Source organism: Lithobates pipiens, unplaced genomic scaffold (assembly GCF_037356315.1).
Source record: "Lithobates pipiens isolate NorthernLeopardFrog02 unplaced genomic scaffold, aLitPip1_a1.2 Scaffold_22, whole genome shotgun sequence".
NCBI classification, from domain to species: domain Eukaryota; kingdom Metazoa; phylum Chordata; class Amphibia; order Anura; family Ranidae; genus Lithobates; species Lithobates pipiens.
In genome coordinates, this window is record NW_027507784.1 from 134,672,721 (window position 1) to 134,690,854 (window position 18,134).

The window sequence follows — 18,134 nt, forward strand, 5'->3', positions numbered from 1 at the left end:
TATTTTGTAATATGTAGTAGGCGTACCCCCAGTGGTACATGTGACAGATTGGAGGGATATATTATAGCATATATATACTCGTAAGGGTACGTGCGACAGATTCAAAGGGTCCTTTGTAATACATAGTAGGGGTACTCCTAAAGTTATGTGTGCCAGGTTGAAGTAGTACATTGTAATATGTAGTAAATGTACTCTTCCTAAGGGTAAGTGTGACCATTTAGAAGAGGCTCGTTGTGGCATGTAGTGCATGTACAACTTGGGGTACTTCTGAGAAGTTTTTGTTTGAGGGGTAAATTGTAACATGCAATATATAAATCCCTCTGCACAATTCTGAGAGTACATGTAACATGTAGTATCTGTACGCCTATGGTTACTATTGACAGATCAAAGAGGTAAAGTGACTGTTTTAGTTGTAATGTAGCAGCCTAAAAAGTAGGCAGTCAGGATTCCTATACAATGCATGAGATCTTGTTTCTCAATTACAAATATAAGAGGTCGTTAGGAAAATCCATAAAATGACCCATTCCCAAGATATATTATAATATATATATATATATATATATATATATATATATATATATATATATATATATATATATATATATATATATATATATATATATATATATATATAATATAGAGATATATTGTACAACTGAAAATGTACGTATAACATGTCACGTTTGTTGTATTAGTATATATTGGGGGTTATTTACGAAAGGCAAATCCACTTTGCATTGGAGGTGCAGTCGTTGTAGATCTGAAATGAGGGGAAGCTCTGCTGATTTTATTATACAATCATGTGCAAGCTAAAATTCAGTTTTTTTATTTTCCTTGCACGTCCCCCTCAGATCTACAGCGACTGCACTTCCAAGTGCACTTTCAGTGCAATTTCAAGTGCACTTTGCACTTGTAGTGCAGAGTGGATTTGCCTTTTAGTAAATAACCCCCATTATGTCTTATGATGGCAATATGTGGCCATTAAAAGAAATGACCTTAGTGCAGTTTTTTTTTTTTTAAATATGGATTACATTTAGCAAATTTTGATTTTACATTTAATATTGTGGACAGGTCTTTTGTATCTGTAGTGTAGAGGAGCGCTATCTGTTTGCTCGTTGTCACATTAGAACATCAGAACCTGCTTTTCCATTATGGCATGTCTATTCCATATCTCATCTAACTTATTTGAATTAGCATTCCGGACCTGATGTTATCAGTGCTAGTTCCAGGGCATCCATCTGACCCACCGCTCAGGGGCTACTCCATCTATAACCTGTTGCCATTCCTATATTCAGACGTTTTTTTCTGACTTTTTTTTTTTTTTTTTTTTCTACATGGTTGGTCTATAACATGTTGAAACAAACCTGTTATCTGTCACTTGTGAAAGCAATTTGATCTGTCTGACAAGGAAAAGGAGAGGACGAGAGAGAAGGGGGGGGGGGGGGGTAGAGCTTATTTAAAATATGCAGCATTTAGAATTTTATATATATATTTTTTTTACTTTTTTGGGAAGTGATTTGGAGACGAGAGTTGAAGCAGCCTACTTTCCAGTAAGTAATGTAGAAATTCCAGGAGCAGGAGCTAAATATACTTGGTGGATCAATACAGAAATGGCTGGTTGTGAATAATTTAACTGGCAGTGCTGGAACAGTTTGGAAGCTAAAAGCGAATGGGGAAGAGGTGACAAGAACATTCCTCCTCCTGGCCTGTGATGTAGATCAGGGCTGTAGAGCTTGACGAGTTGCTGCTTTTTCATCGTATTTCTACTTTGCCACTTATATGACAGTTCACTCCACAAGACATTGTGTTTTCCCAGATCACTCTCTCCCTATATTCCATTATTTTTCATATTACTATGCTATCCTGCACTGAATGTGCGGAGTACACTGTCATCAGACAATCGCTTCGTTACGTTATTGATTTTATCAAATCTTGAACAGTACAGAACAAAGAACGGTTATGATGTATGGGAACTGATGGCAGCCTATCAGATTATAGCTTACATCAGCTAGAAGTATCACAAGTGTAATGTGGTTTCTAATTAGTTGATATGTTATTATAATATTATCTACTTTTTTTGTTTTTTTGCTGCGCTAAATAAAGCTTTTCATTATAAAAAGGAAGTTTGTAAATTGAATTCTTTTTACGGGAGGAAAAATGCGCTCAGTTGGCTGTTTATTTATTTTTGATGATGGACATTTGATTTTAAGATGCCATTTGCAAACTGTGCCAGCAAGGAGTTAAGCTAGCCCCATAAGGATTCTGTGTAATGTAAAGTCCAAGAGATCAGAACCAACACAGGAAGCAATCACAAACTGACCGCATAGTCCTTTCGGTCTATAGGCTGTGTCCAGTAAGTTTTTTTTTTTTTTTTTTTTTTTTGCTGCACTGTGCAATGCATGTATTATTTAATCTCACACACCAGGTCCATGTCCAGCAAATATTATATATTCTCTATTGTAGAGGAAACTGACTCACATGCAGCATTGTAGTTTCAAACAAGGGTAGGAGAAACAAAATAGCGCATCCTATTTTATTATTTATTTATTTATTTTTGTGATCAGTAAGGTAAGACCCTTTTTTCCTCTTTCCTAAATAATCGTTTGCGCAGCAAGGCTTTCGTTTGCTTCTGGCAATGTGGTACATCAAATCCACACTGGTTGCTAAAACTGTCATCTTCTCGTATGTATATATGTGTGTGTGTGTGTGTGTGTGTGTGTGTGTGTGTGTGTGTATATATATATATATATATATATATATATATATATATATATATATATATATATATATATATGTGTGTGTATGTATGTATGTATGTATGTGTGTGTGTGTTTATATATATATATATATATTATTACACACACATACACATATATAAACAAAATAGTTATCTGTAGCTGTCAAAACGGACTTATTTTCCCTTCTTCTGTGATATATCTTAAGTTGCGACCTACTTAAGATTTGGTGCCAAATTGCCAAAATTCTGTTCCTTTGTGGGAGGATGTTGGGTATCTAAGACAAACCTTTTCCCCTGTAGATAAATGTTCCTCTTTGGTGTAGCAGTTGGTGCACAACAGGTTAATGTGATGTCAGGTTCCCCCTTCGATGATGGTGTAACGTATAGCACAGCAACATCTTGTTTCAGAGGGGGTTAAATCATTTAACACAGGAAAACCTTAGCTTGTGACAAGCACTCGGCTGACAGTGGGGACATAGGTACATGTATGCTGTGTACTTGTAGAGTGTCTGCATCCTCATCAATATTTTATTGTGCTTTATTTTCGGCAGTTTTTTATTTTTATTTTTTTAACTGCCTAAATAGAAATCTAAAGTTTTTGCGTAAGTGTGTTGTGTTTGCTTTTTTTTTTTTTTTTTTTACCCTGAAATGTTTCTTTTCATTTTCAAAGCAAAATGCTAGTTGGAGGTGGTTAAAAAAAAAAAAAAAAAAAATTGTATATATGTATATGTGTGTGTGTGTGTGTGTGTGTGTGTGTGTGGTGTGTATATATCTATTATTTAGAATATATCAAATATTATTAACCAAAATATCTAATTATTAATACTTAAAATGTATTATTATTATTATTATTATATATAATCGGGAGGTGATGCATGCACTGATTACTGAAATCTATTTTTGTGTCTGTTAAGTTATAGGGAAAAGTAAAGGATTGCAATGTAAGTCACGGAGACAAACAAAATAATAATAAAAAAAGAATATTTGCGAGGGATATTGTCAGTTTTCAAAACACTTAAAACAGACACCTACCTTTTTGGATTTGTACATCATAAAAAAAATGAAGGCATGGATCTCAGCAGGTGGCCCAGATATATGTACAATACTGCCAAGGCAACAGAAAAATGTAAATACTTTTGTACAAATTACACATTTATTGCCTGTGGAAGGTTTCCATTTTTTTTGAAGATGTCCTATTTTTATATTTCAGCACTGCTCTTTGACTATGGAAACAGAGAGACCCGATGGATATGTAACTAGTAAGTGGCAATTTTTTATTAAAAAAAAAAAAAAAAAGTTTTGCTCTGCTTTTCTTGTGTTAGTACTTCATTTGCCTGTGGAAGAATCCAGATTGCTTGTTCTTTATTATTTTATGTAGAAATGGGATCATAGGAAAATAGGGTGAAAATGGTCTAACTCAGTGATGTGGCTGGCAGGTTAGGAATTACTTATTACATAGTTGGGGACGTTGGGAAAATTTTAAATAATTTTTCTGGATTTTTTTTTTTTTTTTGAGTGGGTATATCTAAGCATGATGGCACCTAGGACAACCCATCTTGACACTTTTTTTTTTATTTTTTTTTATTTTTGTAATAAAAAGTTAATCGAAAAGCCAAAGTTCTCTCAATAGTCCTGATCAAGTTTAGGGTTAAAGGATTTTTCGCCAGCCAATGTTGTAAAACTGATATTTTTAGGCACGCATTTCATTCAAATCTTTAAAAATGTAGAATTGACCCTGAAAACAGAGGACTGCAGTCTTACTAACTGTTCTGTAAGTGTTGCTGGCTTGTTTAGCATTCTAATGCATATTTTACACACCAAGTTTGGTGGAAGTTAAAGTGTTAAAAGTTAGCTGCAACATTCTACATAAGTCATCTTATATAGGTATTTATGAATAGGCCTGTTTTTACCCCCCCCCCCCCCCCCTTATTATCAGAGCACATAGCTTCAAGAGCATAAAACTTGCTGAACCAGCATTCTTGGGTGATTGTATATCCATTGCCCAGGTTAGCCCAAAGCCTTGGAGATAGGTAGTCAGGGTGTATGGTGTCAGGACCTTGGTGCGTTAAAGTGACAGGTGCATTTGTTCCTTGCTCCTAGTAAGATATCTGCTAAACTCGCACCACTCTTCTTGGTTACCAAGCCCTTGGATGACACCTAAATGTCATATTGTTTGTTTTACCATAACACGGGGCGTTTTATATATGTTGCTTGAGGAAAGGGTGCAGACTAAGTAAAATATGCGGGCTGGGTGAAATGTTGAGTTCAATTTACAGTTAGTTTACATTCACTCGTAACTCTGTACCAATTGCGTTTAGAAATAATGCCCTCACTGTTTTAAAGTGACAGTCGCCACAAGACTTTTTCACAAGACTTTTAGGGCTTAATACCAGTGTCCTGCATTTTTTTGCACTGGGTAAACACCAGTTACTGCAACAGTGTTACTTTAGGTTTGAACCCCAGCATTGGGGGTTATTTACTAAAGGAAAATCCACTTTGCACTGCAAGTGCACTTGAAAGTGCAGTCGCTGTAGATCCGAGGGGGACGTGCAAGGAAAATAAAAAACAGCATTTTAGCTTGCACATGATTGAATGATAAAATCAGCAGAGCTTCCCCTCATTTCAGATCTACCCCTTAGATTTAGAGCGACTGCACTTCCAAGTGCACTTTCAGTTGTACTTACAGTGCAAAGTGGATTTGCCTTTCGTAAAAAAAACCCATAATGTACGTGTGGAGTGCGTTGTCTTTAAAATGCAACATGTAAGCATTTTAATGTAATAAATGTTAACACGATGCAAGTGAAGTGAAAGTTAATTTTTTGCGCCTTCCAGGAAACTGGGAACTGCAAAATGCTCATCAATGGCCAAACATTAACATGCATGCCATCATGCATTTTCAGGGTGTTAAAGTGCATTTTTGTGTGCAGTATGGTAGGAAAGGACCCTATTACATTAAAAGGTGTTCCCTGCAAAAGCACATAGAAAATGCATATAAATGCAATACAATGTTTTTAAGAATGCATGCAAATGCACATTACTGGACATGCATTATGTGCGGTATGATGTGAAAGAATCAAATGATGGCCCACAAAATATATAAACATGGTACAGAAAGTTTTTGGAGTTGAAGTGATATCCTATATTGACTAACTTAAGTATTAAAGATGGGAGCTTTGGGGATGACTTGAACCCCATCTGGCTGACTGAAGTTTGCCAACAAAGGGTATTATTTAAACTCTTAACTTTTTGCATTCATTCATGGCTAACACGGTGCAATATTTTGCTATGCTTTAGACCTTCATTAGAGGAATTCTTATGTTTTGGACTTAACCTTTGATCTGTTTATAGCAAGTACCCCTGCAGAGATATAGCCGCAAAAAAAATACAGTGATTAAATCAAGATCTTTTATAGTAGCAGGCCAACTAAATTCAAGACAACAAATAATGAAAATGAAAAGCAAGGAGTACCAATGTGAAGATTTTGTAGACCGTGCATTTTGCTAACATCAGGCCTTTGCATTTCTTTACAAGTCAGCAGAATTGCAGTGGTACGCCACCAAACTATTCCTAGTGCATTTTGTAACCACCATATAGAGCACTGATCACCGTAAGGCTATATACATGCCAATGTGCTAGTGTTTTAGTCTTTTCTGTACTGGTTTTAAGGGAAATAAAGACTTGTTTCTACCTTGGTACATGGGTTAATGTGCATTGTGTTGATTCACGTGCTATGCTTTTTTGGGAAGAGTTCACCTGAATGGCAAATTGCAGTTCAGTGAACTAAAAAGCAGGAATTTGTTTTTCTCCTAACACACGAACACAACACATTGGTGGGAACATGCTTTATTGAAAACGGCTGAATTTCTGGTGAACCGCATTCAACACAAGTATTGCCCTAGGCTGTTCCATGCTGTTTTCATTCTTTTTTTTTTTTTCTTCACGCTACGCATCTTAGAAATTGCATCAGATCTTTTTGAAAAACTGTTGTACAGCTCTTAGCATTCCTGTTGTTGGTGACAAATTTCTAGGGATGGTGGGACTGCTAACCTTTTGGCATAGTCACCCATTTGGAGTAAGATGTAGCTCTTTCACTGTTCTCTTAATAGTGAGTGGAGTCTTCTGCATTTTGGACCAGTGTAGTAGTGACTCCATAAGGCATGGGTGCTCAATCTGTGGCCCTCCAGCTGTTGTGTAACTAGAAGTCATGAGGCATTGCAAGGCTGACAGTTACAAGCATGACTCCCAAAGGCAGAGGCATGATGGGACTTGTAGTTTGGAAACAGCTGCAGGGCCACAGATTGAGCACCCATGCCATAAGGGCAAGTGAAAGCCTCCCCTCTGATCTGCTGCTGGTAGCACAAAAATCACCCCCCTGTTATGTCTCTTGCTGTTCTACTATATTTTTGCATTTACTTCCACCTGCCTTGCCTTGAATGACAGAAAACTTTAAAACGGTATAAAATAATGTATATTATGTTTTAAGCTGCCCTGGTACTCAAGAGCATATCGAGTTTTTTTTTATATTTCAGCAAATTATTTGCCTGATTTAATTCTTCGTAGTCTAGCATGTTCCATTCATTCCCCTATTTTACTGACTTTAAATTAATTTTTACTTTTGTTTCTGTTTGTGTTCATATAAAACAGTGATTCCCAACCAGGGTTCCGTGGAACCCTAGGGTTCCTTCAGCATTGGGCCATTTCTCCCTCTCTGGATAAGTTCCCACAATTATCATTGATTTTTTTTTTAGCAATCTGTAAGGAGGTAATTCTTCCCAATGACCACAAGTGTAAGGACCATTCTTCCCGCTGACCATCACACTAAAGCCTCGTACACACTATCAGATTGTCTGCTGAGTTTTTCCTTCAGATTTACCAAAACCATGTAGTAGAAGGGCCTGCCTGATTGCATACACATTGAAACTCCTAAGGTTTGACCTCATATTATATGGTTTTGGTAAATATGAAGGAAAAACTCAGCAGACAATCTGATAGTGTGTACGGGGCTTTATGTATCATGAGTTGCAGATTTCGAATTTTTAGCAGGGGTTACCCGAGACTGGAGAATTATTTCAAGGGTTCCTCTGTGTTGAAAAGGTTGAGAAAGGCTGATATAAAAGAAGTAGGTGTTGTTTTAACCCTTTGGTTCCTTGCTACAGTCCAGTGGTTTTAATTTTTTTTCCATGTAGTTTATATAGTTTGTATACAAAAAGAAGAAACCTAGCCAAAAGTGTAAAGCTGTACCAAATCAAATTTGTCATGTGTTAAATGTGATCAAATTGTACATATAGGAACATCCATTGTTAAATAATGACCATATGTGGATCCCAAAGTAGATTAAGGTACTGTGTGGGATACACAAGTAAACCGTTATTTTACATTACCCATTATAATTGTAATATGGACATTTCGAATGTTGGCTATACAAATGCTAATCTTCAGTGATTTTTAATCAGGTTTTCATTGCACTTTGATATTTACCATCAGCAGTTTCATGTTTTCAATGGAAACTGATTGTGGTAGGTTGACCTAATCTTTTATTTTTTGGAAGATGGTTGAATTCATTTGAAAATAGCTGGACCCTTTTACCATGCACCTCCCTCCTTTGCTTAGGTCTTATGCCCTGTACACACGATCGGACATTCCGACGACAAAATCCGTCAGATTTTTTCAGACGGACTTTGGCCCTAACTTGTCTTGCATACACACGGTCGCACAAAGTTGTCGGAAAATCCAATAGTTCAGAACGAGGTGACGTACAACACGTACGACGGGACTATAAAGAGGCCAGTAGCCAATAGCTTTCGTCTTGTAATTTATTCTGAGCATGCTTGGAAAATTTTAGATCCAGCTTTCAAACTTTGTGTGCCAGAAATTCCAACATCAAAAGTCAGATGGAGCCCACACACGATCAGATTTTCTTTCGGAAAGTCCGACCATGTGAACAGGGCATTACTCTACCATTTTACTGCACCCTTGAAATAATTATCAGTTCTAGGGGAAGCCTTTCAAAAAACTGTTTATTGGGGGGGAATGTGAAGAATTTCCCTGTTGTAGTGATGGTCACAATGCCACCCTTTATAGATGGCTTTGGGTCCATGCAGCTGGAACTCTAGTTAAGAATGACTGCAGTAGAATGTGTTATCCAAGGTACAGTAGGTATTGTCTAAGGTACAGTATTTCTTCCTCCTTACCTTAAACAAAGTGTTTGTTTTTTTTTGCTGGAGGGTTAATGGCTATTGCCTACAGTGAATAGGACTCTCTCTTTTTTTTTTTTTTGTGCTCTTTGAATTAGGGAAGCATTGTGCCATGGTCTTGGTGATTGAGCTTGCAGTAGAGAGGCCAAGCTATGGTTAATTTACCACTTACTGTGTACTGCAGTGCTGTTCCACATATATCTAATCCTAGGTGCTAACTGGCTTTATATCACTTGACACAGTACAATATAAATGTGGGCTAGCAAAGTGCAAGATAGGACTTCTGTGGCATTTAACACTAAGGCCCCTTTCACACTGAGGCGGTTTTCAGGCGCTACAGTGCTAAAAATAGCGTCTATATAGCTCCTGAAAAAAACTAGCCCCTTTCACTCCAGTCTGAAAGCCGGAGTGGTGCGCTAGCAGGACGGTGAAAAAAGTCCTGCTAGCAGCATCTTTGGAGCGGTGAAGGAGCGGTGTATTCACCATTCCTAAACTGCTCCTACCCATTGAAATCAATGGGGCAGCGCAGCTATACTGCCGGCAAAGCGCCGCTTTGCGGGCCATTTTAACCCTTTTTCGGCCGCTACCGTGGGTTAAACTGCCCCTCTAACGGCCGAATACCGCAGCTAAAACGACCGCCGATGCAGCTCCCGCCCCAGTGTGAAAGGGGCCTTAATGACAGATAAAGGGCTATTCCTGCATGTCAAATTAAATTCAATATATGGTTTTGATAGTCTAAAAGTATATACTAAATCTTTTACAATACAAATTAGATAAATTATTGTCTGTACTTGGAAAGAACTAGTATACTTTTAAAACCGACTATAAACACAAGAAGTTAATTGGACATGTAAGCACAATCTGACCATTTTTGGGCATCTCTGGTTGCCAAATGCATGCCATACAGTAATGATGACTTAGATTACTGTCCTTGCTTCACTTTTGGAGAGGGGTTGTTGAAGGTTGGCTGCAGATGGTCTCGATATCAACTTATCAGGGGGGTTGCAGTTATTACGTGGGTTTAAGAACTCATCCAACAGCTCTTGTCCCTTAGAGGCCCTTACTGACAGGGTCTGCTGGTACCATATGTACTGGAGCTTGTTTAGCAACAGTGGGATAGACATGGACATTTTTGTATTGGCTGAGTATAAATGTTTAGGTACAGAACAGAAGCCAGGAGTTTTTTAGTTTTTTTTTTTCTTGGCGGCACAATATCGATTCCCTATAAAATCCATCCTGTATAAATGGTTCTTCTTCCAAGATCAGTTAGAACTGGACACCTCCTGTATGCAGTGGGCACAAACTACCCATATACTGAAATATTTTCAAATGAATCCTGTGATGATCATGTGAGTCAAGTACATCTAATTCTGCTAGTTCATCTGATGCTGCCTACCGAATCCCTAGAATGACAATGCTGCTGTCCAAAGGTGTCTCCATTGCTCCTCCAGTGGAGTTGAAATACCCTAAAGCTGGCCATACACGTATTGTAATTTGGCTGGTTTAGCAGAAACCATCCTAATCATTTTGACAGAAGTTAATCGTTTAATTTTTTATTTTTTTTGATCAGCAGCTGTAGCCGCTGATCAATGCATTTTGAAACCTGCGGGTGCTGCTATCAGAGTACAATGTCCTGAAATGGGGGAGGTAGAAGGGTGGAATCCTCCATTTACTTCATTGGCATGTTTTTTTTTTTTTGTTTCTTTCCATTCAGCCCTCTGGCTGGGTTTAATTCTGTTTTTCAAAACTCATCTATACCCAAAACTTTTTTCTTTTTAGTGTGGGACAGAGTGAGGAAAGACTGGAACCTCTGTCAGATTTTATTGCCATTCCAGACTCTATTAGGGTGGTATCCCTCACTTTCTGGTCTGATGATAAACTTTTGCTAGCCTGGAGGTGAGGGAAAATCTGCAAAAGGGAAACGGACAATCGAAATCTGACCGAGGTCCTAGCATTCCCCTACTTAACATTTTTACTTCACATTTGTGTAATCTTACCAGTCCAGAGGACAAACTTTGTACTAGACATGAATTGAAGGATTCTCTTCTACGGCAGTAAAACATTATAGGATTTCTAATTCTTCACCACTCTATCCAAAACCAAAAAATAGGACCTGTGAGTAGGGAATGGTCAGAACTCTTGATCATCATCCTTATTCCACCTCTGTGCATAAGATAATTTTGAAGCCAACGCTGAGTCTAAAATAAATTTAATTGGTGGTAAATAAGTCATATACTATAACAGCCAAGGCATTAGAAAAGCCCTTCATCAGGGCTACAAGAAAAAAAAAGATAAAACATAGTCCTAATGATGAGAAATGATGTCTACACTTCATTTGGACACGTCCTCATTTTTCATCAGTATGAAAATCAGTATTTATTCTTGTAGCTTTGATGAAGGGTAAATGATATTGCCAGCCCATCCCCCCCCCCCCCCCCCCCAACGCGTTGGCTTTTTTTTTTTAATGCCTTATTTTACTAAGAATTATAATTATTTTAGACTTTCTTCCAGTTTGGCTCTATTTTTTATTTTTTTCTCATGGATTGAGCCACTGTCAGGTGCAGATTGATGGAAACCTTGCTTTGTGGAAGCCGCCTCACCAGAGTTATCAATCTTGCTGGAAATTTTCCTTCATCTGACTGCACTTGCAAGTTTAAAAGTTCTGCGTGACAGCCAAGCAACTAGAAATTTCAACCTCCATATTTATTCTGTACAGTTGTCCTTTTGAACATTTGAAAATTGTTATTATCACGTCCAGCAAGGTTTTCACTGGCAAAGACCTACTTGCATTGTTTTCTTTAGAAGAGATGTCACCATTTTTTTTTTTTTGCTCTATTTTAATTGCTGATGAATCACCACAAGAATGTATACAGCATAGTTGTGTTGGTTTTTCTCAAAATTTTAAGCTGGTTGCTTTAAAAGTTCTTACAGATAATAATTCTTAACTGAGAGAAGTCATAAAAATCCCTAAGCGATGGAATGCCCTTCTAGCTGGGAATTGCATCCACAGGAAAGAACATGTTAAGACTTTGGGAGAAAGCATTCTGTGAGGAGGAGAGGGATCCTGTTGCAGACATGATATTCCTCAGGAGTTTGTTTTTGGAAGGCATCATGGAGATTTATCTCTGTGCAAAGATTGCTGAGGTCCTCTTCTCATCGTTTACTCGTATGTCCTAGAACAGCGTACTGAGTAAACCCTGTTGGCTACTATACTACCTAAAGACCCCCAAAAAAAGAGAGGTTCCACATCTACGTAAAAACCAAAGTATTGATGGTGACTATTATGTGTTCAACTATTGCTCCCCACTGTGCCACATCACTAGAAGTTATCAGTTGGTGTTATGTTATAATTTTGTTTTATGTAAAAAATATTTTCTTATTTATTCCTTTACTATATTGGACAACCTGTAGGACTGTTGCCTCAAAGAGGCTACAGGTTACAGCATGTTGAAACTTTACGTTTTTAGTGATTTGGCTTTAACCACTTCCCGACCAGCGCACGACGATGTACGTCGACAGAATGGCACGGGCAGGCATATTGGCATACATGTACGTCCAATATTCGTTGCCGCCGTGCCATCGGGAGCGCGCCACCGGCGGCGCGCTCCCGCGCTGGTCGGGACCCCCGTGAGTCCGGTCGCGGGACCCGCGGACTCGATCGCCGCGGGCATCCCCGCGATCGTCTCACGGAGCGGCCGAATGGAGGAAATGCTGTATAAACAACATTTTCCCATTCTGCCTAGCAACTAGTGACGCTGATCTCTGCTCCATGTGATTGGAGCAGAGATCAGTGTACACTAAATGAAAGCCCAACCCCCCCACAGTTAGTAACACACCCCTAGGAACACTTAACCCCTACACTGCCACCCACAGGTTAACCCTTTCACTGCCAGTGTCATTTACACAGGAATCACTGCATTTATATAGCAGTGATTACTGTATAAATGACAATGGTCCCAAAAATGTGTCAAAAATGTCCGATGGGTCCCCGACAATGTCGCAGTCACAATAAAAATCGCAGATCGCAGCCATTACTAGTAAAAAAAAAAAATAATAAAAAATTATTAATAAAAATGCTATAAAACTATCCCTATTTTGTAAACGCTATAACTTTTGCGCAAACCAATCAATAATCGCTTATTGCGATTTTTTTTACCAAAAATATGTAGAAGAATACGTATCGGCCTAAATTGAGGGAAAAAAATGTTTTTTTATATATTTTTGGGGGATATTTATTATAACAAAAAGTAAAAAATAATGTGTTTTTTTCAAATTGTCGCTCTATTTTTGTTTATAGCGCAAAAAATAAAAACCGCAGGGGTGATCAAATACCACCAAAAGAAAGCTCTATTTGTGGGAAAAAAAGGACGTCAATTTTGTTTGGGAGCCACGTCGCACGACCGCGCAATTGTCAGTTAAAGCGACGCAGTGCCGAATCGCAAAAAGTGGTGTGGTCTTTGACCAGCAAATTGGTCCGGTCTGAAAGTGGTTAAGTTGCCCAATTTTGCCCCTCTACTTAAGGAACAAGTGTGGAAGGTATAGTAGGTAGCCATAAATATATGATTTTGCACATTTTAGAACTATCACATCTGGGGCCTACTGTAGTACCTGGTTGCTTCCATACTCCTTGCTGGTTACCAAGGCCATGCAACAAAGGATAGCTAAGGGAAGAGTTGGGTTTGATGGAAGTTATTTGGCATCTGAAAATATCATCATGGTTGACCCCCCCCCCCCCCCCCCATATGGCTTTACAACCTGACTTCTTTGCAGTGCTTATACAGTATGTAGAAAATGAATAGTTTATTGGATGAAAAATGCAGCTGTCAAAGTGATTTGTACGATAATCTGATCATTGGTACACAGCTTTTGAAAGCCAATCAGGACAGTTCATGTGAAATTATCCAAAGGGTCAAACACGAAAATTTTTCTCGTAAGATACCAGAACTAATGATTTTCATTTTAATCAGTACAGTATTCTGAAAAAAAATCAGAAAACCAAGACCATGCATGCTTGGAAACGAAAGAATACATTACAATACAACACATTACATCACTTCTGAAGTTGTATTCTGTTATACGAGAATTTTTTGTAACTCTAGTAACCTCTTCATTTTGGATATGCGACTAGCATGCAAAGAACAAATAAAAATGGACGATCATTCGCCTGGTATTCTCATTGAATAAACAAGGCTTCAAGTACAGGAGAAAGAAAATAAAATGGGCAAAGCTTGCTTAAAATTGTAAATTTGTATTTCTGGGGACTTAGTTGAAGTTGTTCTGACTTCCAATCCATCTATTTGTGTGGAAATGCAAATATTCTTTGTGTTTTTTTTTTTTTCCCTTGTCTTGGCGTTTTCAGTTAGTTTCATCTTATTCACGAAGCTAAGTCAAATGTCACTTTAAAAGTGAACATGCTCATCTCCTTTTATAAAATCACCCCCAGTATACCGTATATCTAATTAAAATTGTATGCTCTCATGATCAGGGCCCTCCTTGCCTTCTTGTCTTGCAACTGTCCTGTTTCTTCTGTATTTTGTAAAGTGCTGTACAATCTGACATTCCATAAATCCTGTATGATAATAATGGGTATATCTGTCAGACTGCAGACATAGTGGGAAACTGATGGAGAGTATGGACATGCAGTGGTGTGATTGGAAACTGAAGATGTAAATCAGAATATAGTGAGAGACTGGGGACAAGTTATATGAGCTTACTAGAGTACATTGCTTTTCAAACTGATACTCCCAACTACACACTGCTGGGCCAAAAAACAAGTATCAAAGGGAAAAACGGTCATGGTTTCACGGCGCTTAGGCTACAATGATGAAAAACCTCCTCAAACTGCTGGACACTCAAATATCCCCCGTGGATGTTAGGATTTAAATGCAAAAAATAAAGTGCAGCGCTCAAGTGTAAATCCCTATCCCCTATGTATGAGTCATTTATGGGGCATCCAATTATGAGGGCAGACATTACAGTTACATTACAATTTGGTACAAGAGGAATCAGAGGGCCCTGCTCGTTAGAGCTTACAATCTAAAAAGGAAGGGGCAATTGATACAAAAGGTAATAGCTGTGGGGGGATGAGCTGATGGAGGAAGTAAAACAGTGTTAGTTATGCCCCGTACACACGAGAGGACTTATGTCCGACAGACTTCCAAAGGAGTTCCGCCGGAGTTCCGACGGAGTTCCGACGGAGTTCTGACAGACTTTTCGGCCAAACGGACTTGGCCACACACGATCACACTAAACTCCGACGGATTCGAACGTGATGACGTACGACCCGACTCGAATAAGGAAGTTCATAGCCAGTAGCCAATAGCTGCCCTAGCGTCGGTTTTAGTCCGTCGGAGTAGCATACACACGAGCGGAGTTTTCTAAGGGGACCGGGTCCGGCGGAGTTCCTTCGGGAAAATTTGAAGCATGCTTCATTTCTAAAGTCCGTCAGACTTTGGCGAATCAAAAGTCCGTTGCAGCCCACACACGATCGGATAGTCTGACGGACTCGGTCCTTCGGACTTTGGATGTTGAAAAGTCCGCTCGTGTGTATGGGGCATAAGAAGCAGGATAGGCTTCTTTGAAGAGAAGGGTTTTCAGGGATCACCTAAAGATGGATAGACAAGGATTCATTTGGGGTTTGATCAAAAGTAGGATATTTTTTTTTTTTTGTTGGATCATCTTCTTGACCTTAGTGGTGTTAAATCCAAAGCAAACATTTCTTCTATTTCAGCTTACTATTTTTTAGACGTGATGGCTGCATTAGTTTTTCTCTTTTTAGGCCTTCTTTCCTATTACTTTGGTGATCAGACCTGTAAGCTTGCTTTTAACCAGAACAAGCTGGTGTAACATTTAGAGGGTTGAGACAAACCATTTACCACTGGCTTTTATTCATTTATGTAACCTTTATCCAAAAGGAACAAAACTGTTGCACCCCAATACATAATGTGTGTTACTGGCTGGATCACCAGGTGAAAATAAGACTACTTTCACAACGGTGGTTTGCTGGCAGTTTGGCGGTGCTGCCCCATTTTTTTCAAAGAGCAGGGGCGCTTTAGAAGCAGTGTATACACTCAGAGACAGGAGAGGTTCTTTACAGGCGCTATGCAGGCGACATTTTTAGTGCTGTGCCTGTAAAGCGCCTCAGTGTGAAAGTAGCCTAAAGTGGAGGGGAAGTCTAAAATGAGAAATACTGACACCAACATTCAATGATTGCTAAGCTGCAATATAATACAAGTTTAGTATTGGGTTTAACACTGCTTTAAAACTGCATGAAGCTCCGTTCTGCTTTTGTTCATTTTGCATTCCTCTTGTCCGATAGGCTCTTTCCCTAAAGGCAGATACATTCTGATGGTTGTCTTTGCTTTTTCCAGGTGATAATGAGCTTGTGCCCGAGAGGGACCACTCCAACATGGCCATAGACCTGACCTCCTGCACACCTAATGGACAACATTCCTCCCCAAATCACATGGCAAGCAGTAAGTCATGGCTTTTCTTTGCAACAATTGTAAAATATATATTTAGAAAAGTATAACGTGTGCCGCATTTCATTACCAATTGTTATTTTGTCAGTTTTAATGAGCAACATACTTTTTCTGGCTTTACCCCTTGTTACTAACTGTTGTTTTACACAGATCTGCTAAATTGACACCAAAAATTATCGCATAGGTTTTGCTAATAAACACACTGGTTTTTTTAATGGTTGAAATGGAGGTGTCTGTTTAGTGTCTATTGCAAACTTTTTAAACAAAAGGCCACTTTGCTGTTCTTCAGGCTTTAGAGGGGTGGACTGTGGCCAGTGGGAGTAAACTCTGCCCCATTATAGGTTTTTGCAGGAGGACTGGTGCCCCATGAATAGTCTTAGCTGGAGGACTGGTGCCCCATCAATAGTCTTAGCACGAGGACTGGTGCCCCATCTATAGTCTTAGCAGGAGGACTGGTGCCCCATCTATAGTCTTAGCAGGAGGACTGGTGCCCCATCTATAGTCTTAGCAGGAGGAATGGTGCCCCATTTATAGTCTTAGCAGGAGGAATGGTGCCCCATCTATAGTCTTAGGAGTTATAGTGCCCCATCATTGGTCTTAGCATGTCCGTGCCTGCCCCCTCCCCTTCTGTTGCTCAAATTAGGGTACAATTTACATTATGCTCTTGTTTGATGAATCCAATTTCCCCCTGTGACTGTGCTTTATAAAAAAACGCAGCTATATACCTTGTTTACAGATCGCAGAGCACATGACCCGCTGTCTTTCTCCTCTCTCACATGACAGCTGCAGCAGGCAGGGCCATCTCTTTCCTCCTTTCCTCCTCCCCTCCTGAATGACGTCAGCGGGGGATCCTTGGCCCCGCCCGCTGCAGCTGTAATGCGAGAGAAGAGAAAGATGGGGGGAGTCACGTGATCGCGATCTGCATTCTGTAAACAAGGTATATAGCTGCATTTTTTTTTATAAAGCACAGTCACAGGGGGACGTTAGATTCATCAACCAAGAGGATAATGTAAATCGTACCCTGTGGGTTAACAAACACTTTAAATCAGTTTGTGACCACAATGTGATGTGAAAGTGTTAAAGCGATTATAAAACCCTGGATGCCTTTTTTTTTTTATGACCTGCAAGGTAAAGCCGTAATGTGCTAGTATGCATCCCATACTCACACATTATGCGAAACTTACCTGAAAATGAAGCCTTCCAGTCATGCGCTGTCATTGCTGGTGGTTGCTTCCATCTTCACCTATCTTCCTCCTGGGTCCGTGGACTCCGGCTGTGTGACTGATGGGAGCCGCAATGACTCCACTCCCACGCATGCATGGGGGGGGGCACCGTTTACAGCACAGGATTCTGAAGGAACGGGCTGGCGACTGTTCCTTCAGAGCACATGTGCCGATTACATAATCGGCTGCATATATAGTAAATATCTCCTAAACGGTGCACATTTAGGAGATATTTACAGTACCTATAGGTAAGCCTATAATGAGGCTTACCTATAAGTGCAAGTCAAAGATTGAAGTTTATAACCACTTTAATTAACCTTGCAACAGAGAACTAATATTGTGCAAAAAAAAGTGTGTTCCTATTTCGCAGACCCCTATCAATCAGAAAATTCAGCCATAGAGATTACGTTAATTGATGCGTACCAACATAAGATGTGCTTGAATGGGGAAAAGCTTTCCTAACTTGGTGCACTCGGTGACCTATACTGGGATTATCTAC

The 18,134-nt window shown here is 39.2% G+C and overlaps 1 protein-coding gene across 8 annotated transcripts in view; it reads left to right on the forward strand.

The window, feature by feature from the left end:
- Positions 1 to 18,134, forward strand: part of IKZF2 (IKAROS family zinc finger 2) — a 135,703-nt gene that overhangs the window by 15,610 nt on the left and 101,959 nt on the right. For 7 of the 8 annotated variants that reach the window (XM_077448332.1, XM_077448336.1, XM_077448334.1 and 4 more), the window contains exons 2-3: positions 3,948 to 3,996; positions 16,302 to 16,406. In XM_077448332.1, coding sequence (XP_077304458.1) covers positions 3,948 to 3,996; positions 16,302 to 16,406 — 154 coding nt within the window. Of the gene's footprint in view, positions 1 to 3,662; positions 3,864 to 3,947; positions 3,997 to 16,301; positions 16,407 to 18,134 lie in introns of those variants that run through there. The other variant, XM_077448333.1, reaches the window with a different exon arrangement.